This window comes from Eleutherodactylus coqui, chromosome 1, assembly GCF_035609145.1.
Source record: "Eleutherodactylus coqui strain aEleCoq1 chromosome 1, aEleCoq1.hap1, whole genome shotgun sequence".
NCBI lineage: Eukaryota > Metazoa > Chordata > Amphibia > Anura > Eleutherodactylidae > Eleutherodactylus > Eleutherodactylus coqui.
In genome coordinates, this window is record NC_089837.1 from 387986635 (window position 1) to 388011211 (window position 24577).

The 24577-nt window shown below is 45.6% G+C and overlaps 1 protein-coding gene across 1 annotated transcript; it reads right to left on the bottom strand.

The window, feature by feature from the left end:
- Positions 1–457: 457 nt before the first annotated feature.
- On the bottom strand, positions 458–23903 carry LAMP1 (lysosomal associated membrane protein 1). The gene is made up of 9 exons (XM_066579677.1): positions 23747–23903; positions 15375–15493; positions 13403–13628; positions 11389–11550; positions 10217–10401; positions 7794–7916; positions 7074–7140; positions 3934–4104; positions 458–1373 (listed from the first exon to the last, which is right to left on the bottom strand). The coding sequence occupies exons 1-9, from the start codon at positions 23799–23801 to the stop codon at positions 1234–1236; spliced, it is 1248 nt and encodes a 415-aa protein (XP_066435774.1). The 5' UTR covers positions 23802–23903; the 3' UTR covers positions 458–1233.
- Positions 23904–24577: the final 674 nt, after the last annotated feature.

Below are 24577 nucleotides of genomic sequence, written 5' to 3' on the forward strand. Positions count from 1 at the left end.
AATGGAACAAACAATGGACAGCAAAGTAGGGGGAAGGAGACAGACCTTTAGAGTGATTTTTCAAAACAAAAACCTTATTTTAGGTAAAGTACACAGCCAGTGTGATAATTAGCAAAACTGCTCTCATAAGCACAAGTTGTTTGAAAAGTTATGTCCATTTAAAAGGGAGCTTTCCCAGGCAGCACCGGCTGTTAGTGCTGTGCTACACTGGGATCAGAGCAGAAGCTTCTGTTCTGACCTTTTGTAGGTGGTCAGTGCAGCACCCATTGCTGTCAATGAGTTGCACTTTCAATTCCAAGCACCAGCCACTACATGGGTTCAGAGCAGCGTCTTCCACTCCAACCCCAACGTTACCAGGCACTCACAGCCAGCGCTTAAAAAGCGTTTTCCAGTAAGTAGAGTATATTTCTAGATGTGCATGAAGAATTCCCATAAGACAGAATTAAGAAACCACACGTAAAAGAAAAAAAATTTATTAGCATTGTTAAGGCAATGCAAACATTTAATAGTACAACCCCAACCAGGCATCAAGCAAGGCGTTCTGCATTTACATATCTATACTGTACACGTGTGCAGAAAAATATCATCCAATCTGATTTCAAACTAAACAAACAAAAACATCCATTTTCCTTTTACATTTTTTTTTGTTTTTTTTAGAAAATTAACAGCCCTGAAAAAGCAGAGCCTCCAGAACAGCAAACAAGATTTAAAAGAATTGAGATAGTGCATTGTTAATGCCCTGCGTGGCATTTCCTGCCAGCTCTAGCTGGCAGATAGAATGATCACCGAAACCCCCAAAAAACACTACAATTGCTACCTTTAGATAGATGTAAGTCATTCAGCTTTAAATCACAATGCAAGATGATCTGCAATACTTAGTAAATGTAGTAATAGTAATGAACAGCTTCCCTTTGTGTATGAAGAGTTAAGGAGGAAGAAGAGCTGGATGATGAAGTAGTGCATTCACACTTACATTTTTTGCGCCGTTTAAAAAGAACTTTGCTTCTCCTAACGATCCATTTCCCATGGAAAAACAATAGAGATATTGGTGAAGATACTCAGTGCATAGTCAGTATATGCTTTGTAATGGTAGTTCACATTAAATCTGCAGAATATTTTATGAAGCAATTTGTATGAAATCTTTCCCGCACAATGGGATCTCCCTAATCAGAACTGTTGGCTCACTGGAATTCTGGACTGAGCTAGTGGTAACATTTACGGGACACGTCACAATTATATTGTTTGATATCCGGCATGACTTCTCTTCCTGCCGATGAGATAGGCAATCAGCACAATTAGAACAAGTCCAGCGAGCGCCGCTCCGACGACAATGGGAACCAACATGCCGTTCTGGTCGTCAGCACATTCCACAGCTACAAGAGAAAGCAAATACATCAGTCCACATGATTACTACAGACAACTTTCCATTCTTCAAGTTAGTTATGGTCAAACAGACCACTTGGGTCGCTGTTCCAGCCTGTGATAGCTGCATGCGAGATTGCAATGGCCACACAGCGCCCATTCACTATAGGATTCAGTTAGTGGAATGTTTAGGGTGTAAATTGGACAGAGAACCATATCTCATAAGTAACCTGACACAATCTAGAAATATGATGAGCAGCTTTTATCAATGCTGTGAACAGATCAGTCATCAGATAATGTACAATAGAGGCCCATTTACACGCAAAGATAATCTTTCAAAGATTGAAAGTTTTAGCGCTCTTTTTGCATAGAGTGTTAATGGCCAGTAATGTCCAGTGACACTTTATCATCTTCGTTTGCATGTAAATGGGCCTTCAGGAGCTGTTTGCAGAGCCTGGCATGTAAGTAGTCACACTCAGCTGTGCAAGCAGCTGCATTGTTCTAGTCGAGGCTGCCGGCAGAATACAAGGTTATCTGCTGGATCACCGGAGAGAATAGCCTGCGGTCTACTGGAGATAAATGCAAACTGCTTTATCTCCAGTAGATGAATAGGTTTTAGGATCACCTTAAAAAAAAAAAAAAAAAACATTGTTCAAATAAAAATTGCCTAATGCCCACGTTTACACGTAACGATTATTGCTCATTTTTTGTCGTTTAAAACTAATTTTGAGCTATCATCGTTGCGTAAATGGGCCTTGAGACACAGCTAAGGAACAATGGCTAATAGCATCAACCACAGGCCTGCTGATAGTTAAGACCCATTAACATGTAATGATTATCACTCAAAATTCATTCAAACGACTGCAAATGAGCGATAATCATTACATGTAAACGTAGGCACCGGGCTTCATCTGAATGATGATTTTAAAGGTGAACTTAAAGTGTCTCTTAATAGACCACATGCTGTGTTCTTCATTGTAATGCGGCAGCCCCGACAAGAACAATGCAACTATGTGCACAGCTGGGTTTGCGATTAATCACATACTGGGCTCTGCAAACAGCCCCTGGAGGTCCTTTATCATCTTCCTTTGCATATAAAGTGTTAATGGCCATTAACACTTTATGCAAAAAGATTGTTAAAACTTTTAATCCCTCAATCGTTTGAAAGATAATCTTGGTGTGTAAATGGCCTTAAGCTAGTATAAACTGTGTAAAAATACAGTGACTAGCAACATCAAGGAAAGCAGCTGGGCCACTAAACATGAATTTTATATTAAAACAACCCTCCGATCCAGAAACAAAAGTGGCTGCACCAGCTTCTCTGACTGCCTCATGCACACTGTGCATTAGTAAAAGAATAAAATTGGGCAGATTTTTTGCCAAAAATCTGATCATCCCGACACGATTTTTGCAAAACAAATTGCTAAAATATTGACACTACATTTTGAGCAGAAAGGACAGGTGTGTTGGCCAAGCAGTGCTGGAGTTCTAGGTTTGAATCTGAGCTTGATGGCGATTAAAACCTGGGTTGCCGCCAGCATCATTACCACGTGTTCAAAGAACATTTTGGATGCCAAATTAGAGAACCCGATTTTTTTACTCATTGATTTTAATGGAAGTCAGAATCAAGTTTTCTGATTCACAATTTTAAAAAAAGCAAAACAAAAAAAACAAACAAAAAAAACACGTCATTCCTGACCAGATTTCAATAATTGCACAGACAAGCGCCGGCCAGTCACATCAACAGGTAGGGCCTTAGACTACTGATGCATAATAATTAGAGATGAGCAAACGTACTCGGTAAGGCCGATTTGGCAATCGAGCACCGCTTTTTTCGAGTACTTCACTACTCGGGTGAAAAGATTTGGGGGGGAGGGGGGAGAGAGCGAGCTCCCCCCGTTCCACGCTGCTACCCCCCGCTCCACCACGCCCCCCCCCCCCCCGAATCTTTTCACCCGAGTAGTGAAGTACTCGAAAATAGTGGTGCTCGATTGCCAAATTGGCCTTACCGAGTACGTTCGCTCATCTCTAATAATAATGCAAAGTGCACCTGGTCAAAGAAGCAGTTCGTCCATCCTCGCTTCTCTAGGCAGTGGCGTAGCTAAAGGCTCATGGGCTCGGGTGCAAAAGTTTATCTTGCCCCCCCCCCCTTAATTTCTCTTAACCCCCTTAATGCAGGGGCATAACTTGAACCTCATGGGCCCCAATGCAAAACCTGTAACAGAGCCCCTAAATATAATGCTTTATTCATAGTGCTGGGCTTCCTATAAGGACAACAATGACCTTATGGGCCCCTAAGGCTCCTGGGTCCAGGTGCAACGGCATCCCTTATAGTTACGCCAGTGTTTCCAGGACCTAAGGGTTGCTTTAACATTAGGCTTTTTTTTCTTAGTGTAGGTCCCCATAGCAATCACCATAAAATATTGCTATGATGTGCCTAGTACATGAAAACAAAAAAAAAAAAAAAGTTCACCCAGCAAGTATGAGAACATGGGTGGAGAAAGTAATCAGTTTATGGTAATCTACAATCTTATAAGTACGATAGATATCCTAAAATTCACTTTGACTCACCAGGTCCAAATTTGTTCTCTTCTACATCAAATGCCTGAACGTGAAGACTGTAGGTGTCCATGGAAAACTTGTCAGTAATCTTGAGAGTCTCCTTGGTGTTGCATTTGTAGGACTTGTGCGTTGCAGTCTCTAGGAAGGAGAGGCTGCCGCTATCTACAACAAAGTTGGGCTCTACAGAAACAGAGAACATACATGTAATGATACAGGCAAGCCAGCTAAAAAAAAAAAAAAAACCCACAAGAAAACCACAAGTGGGTAGAAGCCATTACTGCTTCTTTTCATTTGAAAATAAAGCCATTGAAACCAATGGGGACTGAAACAAGTGTTTAAAAATTCTGTTTCTCTTTAATGGAACAGAGAAACAAAAAACAGTTAACGGAGCCCAACGCCAGTGTATGCAGGTCCTTATTTTGCTTAAGGGTATGTTCACACATTGCAAGTTTTGGAGGGGATCCACATTTTCTCCTTAACTTGAGAAGCAGAAATATGTAGTGAAGATGCACACCATAAATGAACATGCTGGGGTCAACATGGTCACCTCTGAATATTAAGAGCACCATGAAGTTGTGTACAGATATCCAAGCCAGTGTCACCAACTCATGTTGATATAGAAGAGTACAAGACAAAAAAGTAAATATATGAGAAGCCAGGACACAGTTCACACATTAAGCACATTGCCTATTTTGGTCCTAAAGGCAGGAAAAGAATTTTCATCTCCACTTTTCAAAAGCCAAAACGTAATCTTTCTGCTGACATGGCCGTATGAGGGCTTGCTTTTTGCATGGCAAGCTGCAGTTAGTATATTTTTTGGGTACATACAGACACTTGCTCAACTAAAACCCTTTTTTGGAAAAAAAATAATTTTTTATGCATCGCCGCATTCAAAGTTCCATAACTATTTTCCCTACTAACGGAGCTCTGCGAGGACTTGTTTTTTTGCATTTTTGGGCTCAGTTTTTTTGTGAGCTAAAACCAGGACTGGGTGCAAAATAGGGAAGACATGCAAATCTTTCCATTATACCTTCTCTCCACCCCTGGTTTTGGCTCACAAAAGACTGAACATAAAAACTGTAGTGTGAAAGCGCCCTTAGTGCTACATACGGCTTTCTTGAAATAAACATAAAAAGCATTTTGCCTTCATTTTTTATAGCATTTGTCATGCAAGATAAAAGGGTGTCCAATTTTTCTTTTGCACAGGTAATTATATACGTGACATACTGAATGTGTGTTTTTTTTCTTTTACGCTTTACTAGAAGATATACCCGTGATTTTAGCAGTCCTGGTACAGAGTGAGCCACAACAATGAGCTGAGCACTGCACTCTTATGGAAGTCGTCCAGGATAAAAAGCTGTTGCCCACAGTGCAGCTTTATTTTACCTCAGAAGTATAAGAAACGAATGCTGAGCTGCGATTGGTTGCTCTTGGCAATAAAAATTACAGGGGAAGTCAGTGAGCTTTCAATTATTAATTCTGCCAGTCACCTGATGCTGAAGAATGCTCATGCAAGAGGTCACTCAAATATTATATGCGCATGAAGATAGTTGGCCCATTCTTCAATGGTAACCTTACTGACAAGTATCTGCAATTGTTACAATGCAAGGTGTCTCCATCACAGTACCAGTGTTCTTCCAGCAGGATGGTGCCCCGTCCCCACCACCGCACCCTCCCTAACATTATGGACGTGATGTCTGCGAGTTTTCGGATCAGCAATTTGTGGGCAAGAGGATTAGGCATCTTGGCCCAGTGGAGGAGCCCCTGCGCTTGCCAAATGTCACCTCCTTAGACTCTGTGTGGTGATGTCAAGTCCAAGGTGTACGCAGTGAAAATCCAGAGTGTGGTGGTCATGTAATAGCGGATCCTGGATGCCTGTGAAAGCATTTCTACTAAGGTGTTCTCAGTGCATCATGAATGTGAGACAAGGATAGCCTTGATGTTTCAAAACAATGAGGAGCACATCAAGCATATCCTTTAGTGGATGGTAATCATGTTCCATGTCACGGAAAAATTGTTACACTTTGGCAGGTATGAAAGCTACATGACATTTAAGCACAGATATGAAATCTTCGTCAAAATCTCTATTAGATACATGTGTGACATGCACCACAACCCATTTGCAAATATCGACTTGGTCCAAAATGGCAGACTTCAAAATTGCATCCATATTGGACACTGCCCCTCTCAGATATGCCCCCCTCCCCAACATGCCACACAGACTGGCATTCCCATCCACCGTTTTCCATTTATTGAGGTGTCCCCATACCTTTGGGACTTTTAGACAAACACAGCTTGTTCTACAAACTGTAAGGTCCTTCTCGTGCAGAACAGAGCTAGTTTGTCTAGATTAACTCAAACCAGAGCTCTATGGCAAAAGTACTCAAGAATGCTTAAGGGGAAAAAAAACAAAAAAACAACTTGTTTTGAACTAGCCAGCAATGAGTCCTGATCACAATGCCATTGAAGGTCATTTGAGAGAGCCGAAATCTTATCATTAGGAAAAGAAATCCCAAAATCCAAGAGCTGTAGAGAATGGCAGTGGAAGAAACTACCAGCAGACAGATGCAAGAAGCTCCGATGGCTACAAAAATACACTGCTGGCCTGGTGACCCCCTAACACTATTTTAGGGACCACAAAAACCTTCACATCCTTATCAGTGACTATTTAAATAGGTTTGGATTCCTGTTGTAACTGCAAATTAATCACATCATGTTTTTGGCTTGTCATAAGTATGTGTGTATAAATATGCATGCCTCTTTGGATCCATTTCATTTGACCCTATGGAAGAACCCTGCGTTGGTTCCAAAGCTAACATTACCATCATGTATTTTTGTTGGCTATTAAATGGTATCATACCTACAAGACTACTTGGTTTCTCTTACTGAGAACAATCACATTAAAATCTAAAGGATACAAAGTTAGTACATATTCAATTACTTATGAATATATTAAACCCCCAAGGGTGTCAATGATGACCCTGACTGTATAATCCAGGCCACAGGGCAATTGACGCTGGGCATTTGTCCCCAAATCAAGTGGATGAGAATTCTTGAGATGTACAGAAAACCTCCAGCACTTCTGCAATGTGTAAATATACCCCAAGACTGTTCAACCCTGACAAACAGAATCACTGACAGTAAATTACCTGCTGCATCTGGGACACTTGTGTTCAGGGAGACACGGCCAAGGTAAAATTTGTTTGCTGTGGTGTTCTGAAAAACAGAAAGGAGTTGGTGTGAGAAAACCCCAGCGCTCGCTAGTACTTGTACGTCCTGTGTGTGTGCGCAGATGTTGGAAGATGCCCCACTATGTGTGCACGCAGTATTTCCTGCTACATAAACGGCAAATGTAAGGGTAGGTCCACAGAACAGACCATTTGCAATGGATCTGTATCAAAATCTGCATACATTAGAAGTGGATTTTAGTGCAGATTTGCCACATTTCACCCCCTCTTATTAGGCGTGGGGGGGTGGGGGGTGGGGTGGAGATTCTGCAGTATAGATTAACATACTGGAGATTTAAAATCCACACCGCAGGTCAGTTTATGTAGTGGATTTCACAGTGCGAGGAGATTTTTCCAATATCATGACTGTACTACAATAGGCTGCGATTTTCTAAATGCAAACTCAGCTGTGGCAAATACGCACCATACGCACCACATGTGAACATATGCTTACAAGTGGATTGTGTTGCTATCTGAAGGCTGAGATCTGCAATGTGCGAAACCTGCAGCAAATCCAGAAGAAATCCACCACAGAACAGGCATGCTGAAAATTTTAGCTTCATGGGAATGTAGTCTGTTGCTGACTTTTGGTAGGGCATCCCGCACCATATGAGCTACTTGCAAACGTAACCATAGGCTTACCAGTGTGAAGGTAAACAGGAGGGCCAGGTTATCTGATGAAAGCCGCAGGAGCGCAGAAGTGTTAGAGCAGCTTCCACTCACAGTGACTAGCTTGGGATCAATATTAAACCTGAAAGAAGCTTCCTGCAGAAGAAAAAAAAAATTAGATAAAATTCTTATTCTCAGCCACCGTGCAACGCAGCAGATTCTCAAAAAGTGTAAAACGCACAATAAATTAATCCTTGCAAAAAGCACAAGTGTTACATTTACCGGACAATGGAACTTTTTCAGATTTAAAGCTTAACCCTGGACGTCAAGATTTTCATTATACATGCGCCAATTTATAGAATGGCTCCATTTGTACTCTGAATTCACATGAAGAACCAGGACAGGAGCCACTACTGGCACCAAATCCTCCTACCTCTCCAAATGGTATACACAACCACTGCAGGCAAATGCAGACATTGTGATGCTTGCAACAATTGCATGGAATGGTCCCAAATAAGTAGGGTTTTGTTTTTCCTCTTTCTTTGCATTGCATGGGATAGAAGGGGACAATTGGTGTAAAGACACTGCGAGTGCATGAATGGACTTATGTTATAAAGAATCTGTCATCTCTCCAGACATGTTAAATTTAGCACACACCTCTATTGCATAGAAACTGGATGGACGTAGGGCTTCTTTTAGCCTTACAACATGATTAGCCGCCAATGTTAAGAAAAAGGTTTATATATTTAAAAAAAATAATTAAATAAATAAGGCTCAATGAGCTAGAAGCCAATTTTCCACATTTTAAGAAAAAAAAATTCCTCCAGTCTTGGAAAAATAATCCCTGGATCACCGACCCTTCTGAAGTAATCAGTGGCTATAGCATGTATTACACTCACAAAAAGGCATGCAGGCCCCTCCTAAACTCTTTTAATGAGTTCGCAATCACTATGCCCTCGGGCAAAAAGCTCTCTAGTCTCACTGCTCTTAGGCTGGGTTCACACGGGACGGATTTGCCACAGAAATTCTGTGCGGCAAATCCGCCCGTGGCTCCTAATCCCGGGATTAGCCAGCCATGTGCATGAGATTATGCAAAAATCTTGTCCACACGGGGCAGACAATCTGTCGCAGCAAAGCTAGGTGGAACCAGAAATGCGGCGCGAATTGACAGCCGCAGCATGTCAATTTTTTTTCCGTTGCAGCCGCACTCCTCTCTATGGGGAGAGAATGCTGCAACGAAATAACGGCGGAACCGCTCGGCTGCGGCTCTCATGTAGAAACTAGTGGCTTTTCGGTGCAACCTAGCTGCGAGATTTCCGTCCGGTGGGAGCCCAGCCTTACAGGAGAAAAAAAAAAAAGGTTCAATTGTCTGGGATGATTTAGTGAATCCTGCACGGAGCGGACCCGATGACCCTGGAGGTCCCTTCCAACTCTACCATTCTATGTTGGTGTAGAAACCTTCTTTTGACAGGGTGGATTGCAGAGAAGCTGGAAGGGAGACCCCTAGTGGCAGCTACTTCAAAGGAGATTTACAGTGGTAAAGCAACATTTTTAGTGCAAGTATATTAGAGACTTGCACAAGCTAGTAGATGAGCAGAAGTTGTCTGAAAAGTTAGTACCCCTTTAAAATGATAAACTTTTGATTCAACTGTTGTAAAATGACAGAGGTCCCCACAGATCTAGGGATCAAGCTGGAGTCAGATGGGAAGTGGTCTCTGTCCAATACAACGAGGACTGCACAAGAAGGCTTCAGCAACGCCCAATCTTTGCAATGGAATAGAAGTGTATTTATTCCCATGTCTCTAATGAAAACATGCACACACACTAAGCCCTAACATAAGGCAGACAACACTAACAGCCCTTTTACACGGGCGATTATCGTTCAAAATCCCATGCTCCAGAGGGAATGTGTCCAATAATCGTCCCATGTAAATGCACATGCAGCGATTGAATAGGTCCGTTTCTGCATGCAGAAACCTGAACGACACGACATTCTGTGTAAACAGCTATTTGAGCGACTGTCTGCTTACCTTGAACGGAGGCGGGTGGGGAGAACGCTCTCCAGCCAACCAACTTCCATGCCGGCAGCGCTATGAGCAATGCCAGCGATACTCGCTCTTGTGTAACAGCGCTGGAGCAACCATCACCAGGACGAGTGTCGGGCATCGTTTTTCGAACAGCTCGTCCCATGTAGGAGGATCATTAACCTTTAATTGTGGACGTGGAGTTTTTACGCAGACCCCCTGCTCAATCTAGATATTTCCGAGGATTGCGTATTTCCCCACAACCAACTGGCTCAGTAGCTTACGCTTACCCCAATATATAGGTGTGCGCGACCCCACGTCCACGGAAGGGTAACAAATAAATCATATCCACAGTTCAAGGTTAATGTAAAACCAACTAATCCCCTCAAAAGGGCAAAACAAGACCCCACTTGAAAAAAAGAATACACAAACCTTGCCGTCCTTTTTCTTGTAGGTGATATTTAGCTGCAAACCCATCTTGGCCAATATACAGGCTGCACCTGAGGTTCCATTAACTCTATAATTTCCAGTGTCAGGCGTTTTGGGGTTAACTGGTGGCGTAGTGGGTGCGACAGTAGGAGTGACAGTAGGTGTAACATCTTCTTTGCATACATCAACTGTAAAGATATATACAACATGCTTGAATTAATGACACATTCAGGTTACACAGAGCCAGAAACAAAAAGACTTGACCAACTTTCAAACAGTATAGAGACGTTCAGGAATTCAGCGTGAACTTTACCCGATGAGCAGGGTAAATACAGGGATCCATTACTACTCCGCAATGTCAGTCATTTTTCCTAGCACGGAAGAAAAAGCTGGACATTGAAGAGTCTATGTAATGTAAGTGACGGCCATGCAGTGGACCAATGGGAGAAGCCCCAACACCACATGTCCCAGCTATGGCGAGCAGCACGCAAAGTGTTGTAGTAATAGCCATCTACGCTGAAAGGAAACAGTCACATTTAAAAGGCCCCACCAGCTCTCCAAACATGGCTATTACCATAGAAGAACTCCGGAGCATCTTTATACAGCATGTTGTGTCGTTCCTGTCATTTCTCCTGGAAGAGGAAGAGTGCATACTAGAGCATAAAACTGGGTACTAATCCCCGTATCACCAGGCAGTGCCTGTATATAGCCCGCACTGGCCTCGCCATATCGGACCGTGCAGGGCATGCCACATTGGTAACGCCCAGTTGGCAGTTTATTCATACCCTTTCAGGGGGAACAGCAGAGAATTGTACAATATACTGCCAATAAAAGATGCTCCAGAACTGCTATGTTATGGGGAGTAGAAGTATTTACTAAGACAGACATGTCAGGAGAGGCGACAGATCTCATTAAATAGTGTGATGAAACCAAGCACTCCAACACCTTGTGAAGCCACAGAGGCCTCCGACATCTGAGGACACTACATATGAGCATATTCAGGCCCAGCGGGAACCTGCGCAGGGCAGGACGACACTTATGTAACAGCTGCCCTACGCCTTACAGAAAGTTCTGCATCCGTGACAAACTCTTTAACATAAGCCTTGCCAAGCTGAGGTCATCCACACAATAAGGGTCTGGCAACTAGCAGTAACCGTAATCTGAGCCTCTCATACCATCTTTGCTGTAATTGTTGCCATTTAAATAAGCTTCCAGCTTCACATTATGAAATGTTACATTTGCATTTCCCATTCTGATGAGGTGCGGGTTGGAACACTGGTAGTATTTGTTAGTGTGAGCAGACATTTCCGTATTGCTTGATGCCACTTGCTTGGTACCTGGAATATAAAGAATACAACAAGTAACTAGAGGAAATTTATCGCCTACATTTTTACCAGTTAGAACCAGATGGCGAAAAATATTCCATCATTATAGTGTTTATTTTCCCATTGTTTGTACGTGACTATGCGGGCGGCCATCTTGCCTGAGCTTCTGGCAACAGCATCTAGATGTGCTTCACAGCATAGGAAACAAAGGACTGGAGATGAGCAACCTCTATGGGAGAATGATCCAGGCATGTGCAGAAGTCATTGTGCAGGGAGGGGAAGGAGGTGAGCTGTAACAATCAGCTCTTTTGAATGGTGGATCCTTTACTATGAATATTTATTTACCTCTAAATGGATAGCAATCGTCAAAAGGGGTTGCAAGGTAAATTGACAATATCCCTTCAATAACTGACTGTAGTAAAATAAACTGAACGGTACTTACCACTCCTCCGCAATCAGGATCCAGCATTGCAGTGGTCTTGGTGTCTGTGGTGACAGCTGACGTCCCCAGATGTCAGGTGACTGCAGCAGCATCATTTGGCTCTCCTAGCATCATGGTGCCCAGGATGTGCGCACCAATGACAGGAGAACGAGAGGGGATTATGCAGCAGTCACCAGACTTCCAGTGAGGTCAGCTGTCAGCGCAGACACAGGGACCACAACGGGGCTGCAGCTCCGGCTCCCAGTGATGTCAGCTGTCAGCACAGATACAGGGACCACAATGGGGCTGCAGTGCCAGCTCCCAGAGCAGACACAGGGACCACAACGGGGCTGCAGTGCCAGCTTCCAGTGTTGTCGGCTGTCAGCGCAGACACAGGGACCACAACGGGGCTGCAGCTCCGGCTCCCAGTGATGTCAGCACAGATACAGGGACCACAATGGGGCTGCAGCGCCAGCTCCCAGAGCAGACACAGGGACCACAACGGGGCTGCAGTGCCGGCTTCCAGTGTTGTCGGCTGTCAGCGCAGACACAGGGACCACAATGGGGCTGCAGCTCCGGCTCGCAGTGATGTCGGCTGTCAGCGCAGATACAGGGACCACAATGGGGCTGCAGCGCCAGCTCCCAGAGCAGACAAAGGGACCACAACGGGGCTGCAGTTCCGGCTTCCAGTGTTGTCAGCTGTCAGCGCAGACACAGGGACCACAACGGGGCTGCAGCTCCGGCTCCCAGTGATGTCAGCTGTCAGCGCAGATACAGGGACCACAATGGGGCTGCAGCGCTAGCTCCCAGAGCAGACAAAGGGACCACAACGGGGCTGCAGTTCCGGCTTCCAGTGTTGTCGGCTGTCAGCGCAGACACAGGGACCACAACGGGGCTGCAGTGCCGGCTTCCAGTGTTGTCGGCTGTCAGCGCAGACACAGGGACCACAACGGGGCTGCAGTGCCGGCTTCCAGTGTTGTCCCTGTATCTGCGCTGACAGCCGACAACACTGGAAGCCGGCACTGCAGCCCCGTTGTGGTCCCTGTGTCTGCGCTGACAGCCGACATCACTGGGAGCCGGAGCTGCAGCCCCATTGTGGTCCCTGTATCTGCGCTGACAGCCGACCACAATGGGGCTGCAGCTCCGGCTCCCAGTGATGTCGGCTGTCAGCACAGATACAGGGACCACAATGGGGCTGCAGCGCCGGCTACCAGAGCAGACACAGGGACCACAACAGGGCTGCAGCGCCGGCTCCCAGTGATGTCGGCATGGCAAGGTCTGATCAGTGTGATATTTTACTACATTGAGCGCTACGGTCTAGTAACCAGACAACCCCTTCAACATGAAACCTTGGATTTATACAATGGGTCATTTTCTGATGCCAAAAATCCCTTTCAAACCTATTCATATACGTTCATCACTGCCAAAACTAATCTTGCTCACCATTTTCAGTTGAACCAGGGAATAAAACAGGGTTTGAAAGATTGTAAGTAAACATTAGTTGATCAACTTTGTAATCCGTATCAGTTTTAGTGAAATTCATGCTGAGGACGTTGCCGGAGTCAAACACAATGGCCAAAAGTGGAACTGCTGAGCCATTCTTCACACCACAAGAGCTGCTGTTGTCGAGGACCGCAGTGTTCGGTAGGGTAAAATTGCTTTTTCCAGTCTGGGCGAAAAAAAAAAGAAGGTTATAAGTATTATGCTTGGGCACTTCATAGCCATGTTACTAAATAGAACTCCACTGCAGATGGATTGTTGACCACTACTACTGTAGTCATCAGGGCCGGAAGGGTTGGGACAGTGACAATTTTCATACGTTTTGCCTTGGTACACCACCACAATGGTTTTCAGACAAAGCTATCAATATATTATTGAAGTGTGGACTTTCACATTTATTTAGAGAATTTAACAAACATATTGTATTAACTGTATAGGAATGACATCCATTTTTATTATTTTTTTTAAACATTGATCCTCCCTTATGACAAAGGTCAAATATAATTACCATATATACTCGAGTATAAGCAGAGTTTTTCAGCACAAATAAACGTGCGGAAAAAGCTCCCCTCGGCTTACACTCGAGTGAGGTAAAAAAAAAAATAAAAAAAATAACACAATACTTACCTCTTAGCCGGCGTCTGTGTCCACGGTGCAATGGCTGTGATTGGTTTATCGAGTGCCAGCTGCGATTGGCTGGTGCTTGATCCAATCACAGCGCTTCCTCACACAGCGCTGACGGCAGGGGATTTCAAAACCAAGCCAGGGAGATGACAGCGGGGAGCAGACTGAAGCAGCTTGCCACACTGCCGGGAGCGCATCATGCCGGAGACACAGACGCTGGCTGGCGAGTATTGCGTTTAACATTTATTTACCTAGTATATACTCTAGTCAATAAGTTACCAGTTTTTTGTGGTAAAACTTATTAACTCGGCCTATACTCAGGTCAGCTAATGATAAAATACCTATTGTGAGGTTGGGTTTACATCTGCACTAAAATTAGTTAAGCATTTAAAAGGCAATTACTGACCAACTAATGATACCTAACCCTCGGTCACATCATTCAGCCCATATTTTGGGCTGTCCTGCAAACAGTGAAGAACACAATGCATCACAAGCACAACCTGGTACAGACAACAGGGGGGGATTCTTTCCAACTGAGAATTTGAAATCCATATGGGGGGGGGGGGGGGGGGGGGGGGGAGTGATGTGCATCGGCATTGGGTAACCTGTATGCATTTTTTCACCCCTGAACAGGGCTAAATGTACAGTAAATAGAAGTTCTTATGCCCACAACAGCACCTATGATCAAAACTAAATAACCAGTGGGGCTGTTAACACTGACAACCCCCCCTTTAAGGCTAAGGAAAACCCATGTCAACGTGTCCCCTACGCATCAGAATAAAATTAACAGTTAACTTGCCTCTTAGCGCTCATCCTCTGGTCTTCCTGTGACATCACTTGGCAGGCTGAACCTGTAGCAGCCAATGACAGTGCTCAGCGATCATAGCCGAGCGCTGTCATTGGCTGCTGCAGCAGGTTTACAGGGTGTGACAGCTGCATGTAAATAGATAGCTGAGACTGGAGTCGGCAGTAAGGAGAGGTAAATAACTGGCGATTTGTTATTTTAATGCATGGGGGACCATTAGAGATCATCCATTGAGATCAGTGTACCTTAACTCACGACAACCCCTTTAAGCACTATTCTAATAATGACCAACAGCCCATTGGGTGGATTGGAGCAGTCACCAATAGACTACAAACGAAACGCCAAGAAGCTGTCCTACAGATTTGATTAATGAAAATATTGGTACTCTACTGCCGATGCAGAAACCGTGCTATACAACTAGATGGGACATTCTAACTAGAGATGAGCGAGCATACTCGCTAAGGGCAAACTATCTGGAGACCTTACCTTTGTGTCAGCCATCTTATAGTCAACGGTGAAGTAAACGGAGAGGTCCGCCAATATACAGGTTTTGTTACTCTCATCTTTCACCTCAAATCTTAGAGAGCAGCCGGACTGGAAAATACCTAAGGAATAAAAAGGGGAAATCCAAAAGTTTAGTGTTACTTGCTGATTGCATCCCTGCAGGTCCAATATACATCCCAGGAACTCAACTCCAGCTTCACTTACACGTCCCCAGAAGTATTTACACATTCTCGGCCCATTACAATTTTTTTTTTCTTTGAATTAAAAGCTCGTTCACCAGCTCGTTGGCACTCGGGCAGCGTGTTTAGATTGTTCCTATGTGGAACACACTGATCAAGGTTTAAATGGCATGATAAGTATCCGAACCAGCACTACTTTTTATGCCAGCTAAATGAATGACAAGCGAGAATAGTTAGGCTTGTTTGCCCGTGTTTAAACTGAATGATCATTCAGTTTCATTCATTTGAACAAGTTTGTACATGATCACCATTCATGTAAACGGGCATTACACTGTGCTGCTGTATATGAGGTGGCGTGATATAACAATGTCCGAGGGCTTGTGCCGCCATGTACAAGGTAAGTCAATGAGGGTTGGAGCGATTTCATACACTCCAGGGATTACAATCCTTTTACATGGAGCAATAAACAGTTTGCAGGACGAATGAGAAGCAAACAAATTCTTGTTGGTCATTCAATCATTGGCCGGGTTTACATTGTACCATTTCTGTTCAAATTTGCCTGATCCAATGATATTTTGAATGGTAATTGTTTGTGTAAAAGGGCCTCCAGTCTTCCTATTTTCCCGAAGTTTAAAGACCCTTATAAGGCAGATGTAGGGGGCTTGGAATGGGAAAGCAGAAAAAAAATTCCAATAATTGCAACCTGATAGTTCTGAACAGACCCTCCAGTAAGGCGGTGTTCACACGGGGTGGACGCACTGTGCAGTTTACACGCTGAAAAGCTGCAGCATTTATAGTAGCCGCAAAACGGATGATATTTTAAACCGCTCATCCAGTCGCTGCGGACAAAGTCCTCACGAAATCTGTGCGAATTTTCAGGTTGCAGAATGTCAATTTATGCGCAGATTTTCAGTGCGGATTTCAGCGTTTTACATGCCGAGGCAAGTTAGAAGGGGTTTTAAATCAAAATATGCTGCAAATTCACAGTGGATTTGCTGCTGTGAACTGACCCTAACGGGTCAGCCAGAAATGTGACTTCAAGGCTCAGTTCTAATTGTGGAAGAAGGGTTGGTTTTATAAGGGTTATCTGGAAACAGTATTTCTCAAAACCGTCTTCAGCCTATGGCAGTAAAGTCACAGGAGTCGTACTCGCCCTTCCACGCTCCCCCACCAATGCTGGCTCTCCGGTTCTAGCTGAACTTCGCTTTCTGGAGGGGAATGCTGACCCAACACTGGGTGACATGAGCAGCTACTCACCAGCTGAAGGAAGCCATGATGGCTGCAGTGGTCACATGGCCCTTTTGTCAGGGATGTTATTGTCAGTTCCCTGCACCAGGAAGTAAAGACAGTGGGGACTGTGAAAGGGCGAGTATGAATCCTGCCAGTTTACTGCCGCAGGCTAAGGAAGTTTTTGAACAAAACTAGGTTTCAGGATATGGGAGTAAGCTTCGCTGTGCTCATTCAGTAAGAATGAGGGAATGCTTCCCCTGCATTATATGTGAACAGGCTGTTAAATCTTACTACCGCGTTTCCCCGAAAATAAGACACCCCCTGAAATTTGCAGAAGTCCCAAATATAAGGCACCCCACAATAGTAAGGCATAGTAAAGTGTGCAGGCAAGTCAAGAGGCCTGTCCCCTGCTGCCATCCCTGTTGTCTCCTACCTCCAGATGTATATGTAGATCTGCAGACAGTCTGCTGTTATCCTGTCCCTGCTGTGCTGTACGAGTATGCTCGTTAGCTCCCCTTGCTGGCTGGAAAAGTCCACACTGTACATTCTGTTCCTGCTGTACATGTCTGCTGTGATGAGCTCCCCCTGGTGGCCGGAAGCTGCAATACCATCCCTGCTTACAAGTGGTACAGGAACTTCTGTCTGCAGACAGGTACATTACTTTACAGCCCTTATTTTTTTATGGCTCTGTGTGTGAGTCAGGCAACCTGTGTGTGATTCTTAAGGCTGGGTTCTCACAGAGCGTATTTCCAGCAGAAATCTCGCAGTTTGGCCACAGCGATAAACAGCGAGATTTCCGCCGGGAAAGCGCTGCGTCAAAACCCACGGCACTCAGCCGCTTGTTTTGAAGCGACCTGGCTGCACGCTTTTCCATTTCTGTGGCCGGTGAATCCGCACCACAACACCGGCTTCTCCCAGCTTTGCCGTGACAGATTTTCTGTCCCATGTGGACGAGATTTCTGATAAATTTCGGCCCCAAAGCTGGCCAATTGAGGGATTAGCAGCCACAGACGGATTTGCCGTGGCGAAATAAGACACCCCCTGAAAATAAGACATAGCGTATATTTGGGAGCAAAAATTAATATAAAACGCATCTTATTTTCGGGGAAACAGGGTAATCAATGCAGCGATGCAAAAAAAAAAAAAAGAAGTGAACCCCATGGAATCACCATGATTACTGACAAAATGTGGTCTAACTGCTTAGAATGGTGACTTGGATAACAATCTAAGCAAGACTGTTCACATCTGTGTCAGGGGCAATTTTGGTGTAGATGGTGACGGTAGAAATGCACTAACTCAGGCGTGTGCGTATATACACATACGCTATATCTATTATTATATACATACACATTTGTGGCATATTTTCTTTCTTAGGACTGTAGTGAAGTTTGGGGATATCCTATACATGTTCTATTTATCTAAAACATTGGTAGCTAGGAAGTAGCTGGATGATTTCATCATAATGGTGATGAAAAGCCGCAGGTTACCGCTTTAACACAGTAAGTGTATCACTTAAACATGAGTCATATGAAGGGGGTCGGAGCCTGTAAAAAGAGAAGTTGGAGTTTTGGCTTCCCGACGCCACAGCCCCGGTCAGACGCTTCAGCGCAAATCCACAGTCTATAGTGGAGGGAGACTAAGTAATATAATAACCTGTAGGCTTCTGGCAGAAGTCACTTCCACCAAATGTCTCCTGTAGCTGCAAGTAAGACTTGTACTACATTACGTATTGCTAATTAGGACCATGAAATGGTAGCATACTGCGATTTTTTTTTCTCTCCACAATGCGGAGATCGCAATCAATTTCCGCTCGTGTGTAGGAAGAATCACTTTTCCATAACATGCTTAGAACAATATTTGCTACGAAACCCGGGGGCAGATGCCAGCCCCGGATTCCGCAATGCAAATCCACCCGTGTGCAGGCGGCTCAACTCTTCTCCAATTTTTTTTCTGTCTTTTTTTAAAGTGGGGTGTCCAGAACTGGACACAGTACTGCAGATGAGGTCTGACTACTGGAGAGTAGAGGGGGAGAATTACCCCACATGATCTAGACTATGCTTCTCTTGATACATCCCAGAATTGTGTTTGCCTTTTTGGCTGCTGCATCATATTGTTGACTCATGTTCAGTCTATGATCTATTAGTATACCAAGATCTTTTTCACATGTACTGCTGCTTAGCCCAATTTCTCACATTCTGTATGTGCTTTTTTTCATTTTTCTTGCCCAGATGTAGGACTGTCATTTTTATACAAGAATATTTAACAATGAGAAATGCAAAGTATTAGAGGGGATACATTTATTGACCAACCAGAAAAACTATCTATACATTCATATATACATGAGTTTGAGGCCATTTAATGCCACTTCAGACTGAACTGAGGAATTTTTGACCATTCCTCCCTGGAAAATATGTTCTAGTTGATCAGTATTTCTAGGAAGCCTTCAAGTGACCCTCTGAGCCTGGAGTAAGAAAGATGGCTGTACCATCTGCACACTGTGCATTATGATGCATTATCAGTCTTAGGGCTCACCACGTGTGTTGTCTGCGAATTATATGCAGGTTTTTTGTTAGTTTTTTTTTAACACACGTAATATGCAATAAATATGCATGTAATATGCGCATTTAACACATATTTGGCAGCATCAAAATAAAGCCCCTCACTGCCACCATCAAAAGGCATATGGGCAGTCAGTAAGAGGTTAACCTTATGATCTGGCGCCTTAGGGCTTGTTCACAATGTTAGATCTCCCTCACGAGCGTATGCTCACTAGACAGTATCAATATCTCATTGACTTCAATTGTGCGGCTCACACAATAAGCGTGAAAAACCTCACAGCAGGTTTCATCTTGGCACGCATTACTCGAGCATACATGCCAAGATAGTGTATGGGGATTGGCGGCACGCAGCGAGTACGCATGTCATTGCATACTTGCTACATATTCGTTTGCGAGAGATATGCGCAGCTAATTGCGGTTGTGAGAGCTTGGCACAATTGCAGAGAACATGCTCATTATTCCAAGATTCTTGGGCAAATAACGCACCCGCCTTAGTCATCAGTCACCCATGGGCTACAACGGCATCCATGTAACAGATGGGTCATGGCGTTCTACCTTTAATAGTTGCCCGTGACATACACCATACAGTGGGGTACAAATAGTACAAGTGGACAAAATCCGGTCATCAGCAGGCGTTGCTGTACCAACCCCACAGTCACTGAGGTGAGGAACAAAAATCTTTATTTTCGGACAACGAACGTCTGGTTTCGGACTGGTCCGGTCCCTTCTTAAACGCAGAAGACCCCATATGCAGTGGGAAATACATGCCACATAACATCTTCCTTTTTTCACCATATCCCCAGCTCTAACTGACCTATACCATCTCCATCCCATACCAGGACCCTCTTTGGCCTCTGACTAATGGAGTCCTATGGGAAGCTCAGTGCACACAGCGAGAGCTTCCAGGGAACCAAAAACGGATGTGAACGAGGCGTAACAGCAGTGCTTCTCCGGCTCCTACATGAGGACAGAATGTAACAGGAGGGGTTCTGGGTTCAAAAACCCCCATCAACTAGAGATACACTATACTTAAATGCAGGATGCAGCTCCTTCCTCAGGACGGCCCTGCTTCAGTATCCAGGGAGTACGGCCAGCATCCACAGGAGAGCTGTATACTGCACTACTGAAGTATTTCAGCTTATTACAGGACACACAACACCTAATCTTTACTTGCGGGATCATTCTTTGCTGGCAGGTCCTCCGTCACCACGCCAATCCTCCGGGGAAACCGGTTTATAACATGAGGAAAACAAAGCTGAATGTTACGTAACTGGTTGTTGTGTGACAGGGAGATGCAAGGGCAATAAGGAAGCAGTCACCAGCAGAAGGAGGAAGAGCCACACTAACTCCACGCTGTCCTGTGAGCGTGTGCAGCGCCGGCCTGGATGGCGTTCTACAAACAGTATTGCCGCTCATACAGAGAGGCTCCCATAGAGAACGCAGACACCTTGGAGTCGGAGCGACCGAACCGGATCCCTGCAGCTTCTACACAGCGTGAAGCACACACCGTGGGAAGGAGGCAGTGTCCCTTAAAGGGGGTATCCCACCAAAAATTTCACGCAACCACAGGGTATGTGGTCGATGACTGATCCTGGGACCCCAGGGATAATGAGAACGGTGCAGCAATGTGTCAGCACCGCTCCATTCACTTCTATGGAGATAAGCTAGTGATGGGCTCTGCTATCTCCACTAGCTCCACAGAGTGGTGGTCATGCATGGGCGTCTCATAATCCCCTGGGGGGTCCAGCAGTCCAATCCCAGTGATCATACAGCCATCAGCTGTACTATGGGCAGGCGAGTCGGGGTTTTTAATTTTTTTGGCAGACAACCCCTTTAAAGGAAAATCTACTCAAGACCATTTTATAGGGTGGGGGAATGTAGCTCTATAGGAGCTCTGCAACAAGGGGCCATCTGCCCACTGCATGCCCAAAGATGACCCAAGACAAACTGCTGGGGATCTCCTCAGGTGCCATTTGTTTTCCTCATCCAGTCTCAAACATTAATCGTTGCAGGCACTATCACATGATGTCACTGGGTCTCCGGGCCCCAGAGGTCCTCTATACAGCCTCCAGCCTAGCTACAGGGCATGACCATATCAGGCCAGGACGTTAGCTGCAGCAATGTAAGACAGACTGGCGCGGCAGTAGGGGCGCAGCGGGCATTGTGGGAGACAAGTTCTGTGATGTTCTTTAATAGCCAACAATTTTGAAGAAAATACCTTTAAAAGAAGTTGTCCTCGGCCCTGCTGCTCCGGTCGCCCTCATTTCCCAACCACTTGGTCCCATACAGCTGCTCTCAGTGCGTGGCGACCAGCTGTAACTGCTGCCCGTAGTGCCCATTGTATGGAGGTTAGTACATAGCAGGGATTGGCAGGAAAATCTCCTTTGACTATTCTTAAGCCACTACCCTACGGCCCCTTTCACACCGCGGTATTCGGAAGAGGTACAGCTCTTCCCATCATGCCCTCTCTGCGCTCTCCACTTCCTGTTTTGGCTTCCAAATACTGACCAGATACTGCCGTCCGAGGGGCCATTTACACGGGCGAGTGCATTATAGAGCTGAGAAAGCCAGCCCGACATCACACCCATAAATACACAATTGTGATGTGTTCTGCAGGGGGAAAAAAACGCTTTTCTGTACGCGCAGTTTTAAGATGCGTTTTTCACATGTGTGAAAATCACATTCCAACAGTAAAAATAGAAAGAAAATAAATTAAAAAATGAAAAAAACAGCACACTCGCATGATGCGATTATTTTGACTCGCACAGGAAATGGGCAATTCTTGAACAGAACTGCCCCCCAAAAAAGGTACAAGAATGAAAAATGGCCGCATGTCCCATCTGTACCAGCAGAAACTTACTCCTGTAAATTAACCCATTGAAGATACCGTGTTACATTTACACGCAAACTCTGGGCATCTCAACAGAAAGACGCCAAAACACCCCGAACGTGGCCTCCATAGCAGATGTAACCAATGAAGAGACGAACATCACTGTACATGCGCTGGAGTGCAGCGCCAGCAGAGTCCCGGGAGCAGACCGGGTGTGGCTGTGTCCACGGAGGGGGAGGACCAGCTCTACAACTGACCCCATCAGAGGGTACAAGACTATTACACAGGGCACAGGCGCTGATATTTGGGCATTGCCCTCACTGTGGAGGGTACGATGTGTAGTGAAGTCTGCCCGTGAATCCCACGCAGGGGGTTCACACTAGTTCGGTAACTGCCGGCGATAGAAGTCATGTACTTTATTCTGTCCTCACTGAAGGCGGTACAACGCAGCACGCGCCATAGAAGTCAATGCGAATGCACAAGTGTGAAACACGGATTTGTGCAAAAAAATAGCAATGTTCAGTCAGCAAAAACTGTATATTTATGCGCGCTCGTTTGAATCTGGCATAAAGGCCCTTTTACACAGAATACCCACTGGGTGCAGCGGGCGTCCCAGTGACCACTCAGCACCACCTCTGTCCCCAGGAGCCCGGCCATCGCTCACAGAAAGTCTACAGAAACTGAACGACAAACAAGCCATTTGTTGTGGAGTCACTGCCGCCGTTTACACGGATTCCAGTGACCATCCTCCATCCGCCGAGCGCTCCGGTGCGGGAGCCATGAGCCGGTCTGGGCATTTAAATACAGCTTTCAGAATGGACAGAGGCATTTAACAGGGTGACCAGCCATGACTGCTGATCAGTTACCAGCAGAGGTCAGCTACCAAACATGGCAGCACCCGCATGCCTACGGGGACGTGACCCCTGCACCCGCTATATACAGACACACCAGGAAGGGGTTAATACATCTTTATACTACAGTTGATGTTTTTGACTACTTTTTTCTCTACCCAGACAGCGGACTCATTGAGCTCACATGGCAGTTCTTGCCCACAACCGTGATCACATGACCAGATATCGCCGCATGGCCGCCCATTCTCACCGCTACTGAAACGAACGGTCACACGGCAACACTGGCAACGTGTTGTCACCCACCCAGCTCGGATTATTTTGGCACTCTGTGGTAACCGCCAAGCTGCACCACCACCCCACTGAACTCAGGGCAAGATGGCCGTACCACCCGGCATGGTCAGAAACCTCTAGTCTAATTCTTAGGAGGCTTACTACTGGTACCATATCCATGCAGTCAGCTTGGTTCTGGTACCGTCTCCATGTTGTAAATGGCAGATTTTAGAACTTGAGCCCACAACATTCACACTCATCCTTGGCCTTAATCCTCCCGGCTACTACTGCAAGCAAGCTAGTGCTCCCTGTTACCAGCCAGTAGGATGCCTACGTGCAGTCCGCAACGACGGAGGGGAGGACAATGGCCGACATCCCGGGCTGCTCCGCTTCCACTACTACAAGAACACCCCGGCCGTGGCGAGGCCGCACTTACCGAGCAGCAGCACCAGCCCAAGCGCCGCTTCCCCAAGTGTCGTGAGGCCGCTCATGGTGACTCGTCCTCCCTCTGCACGGAGCAGCAGACGCGCACAGCCCGGTACAAGTCAGATGAAGTGACGTCACGGCATCACAAGACTCAGCCTGTTTACCAGGCGGATGGCCGCGGCGCTGGGGGAGGCGCAAACACAGCGGCCGCCATCTTTCCGGAGACCAGTTTGTACTGAACTCTACGTACTGGCCGCACCCAAGATGGCCCTTGTGCGAGGACACGAGATAATAATGTGTTTGCGCTGCGGAAGAGCCGCCTCTATGGGGTTCCTGCAGCCGTCCAGACTGCGCTAGGAGACGGCTCCAAACTTTATTGGCAATTGTTTGTAGATATTGAGATTATAGAACGTCCAGAGTGTTCCGAGGGTCCCGTGACCGAGCCCTGGGCAGGGCCAGGGCGTCCCACGGTGGGCGTGGTCGTGGGTGTGGCCTATGGGGCTGCCTAGGGGGGGAGGGGTGCAGACTTTCTCAGGACTTGTTCACAGGTAGCAGCAACGCTGCGGACTTCCTGCTGCAGTAAAACTAGTGGGCAGCCCACCCCTCCCCCACAATGCCAGGATGGGTTCTTTCCCTACACAAATGCAAATACAAAATAGAGCACGCTGCACATTTTTTATTATGAAATTGCGCACGCCAAATACGCGCTGACAGCAATTTTTTTTTTGCGTATTGTGTGTGCAAGTTTATAATGCGCAAATACACTCAAACTGTTATAATGGCCGCAGCCGCAAGCTGTGCAGGTTGTAGATACTGCTGGAATAAGTTCCTATACAAGAGA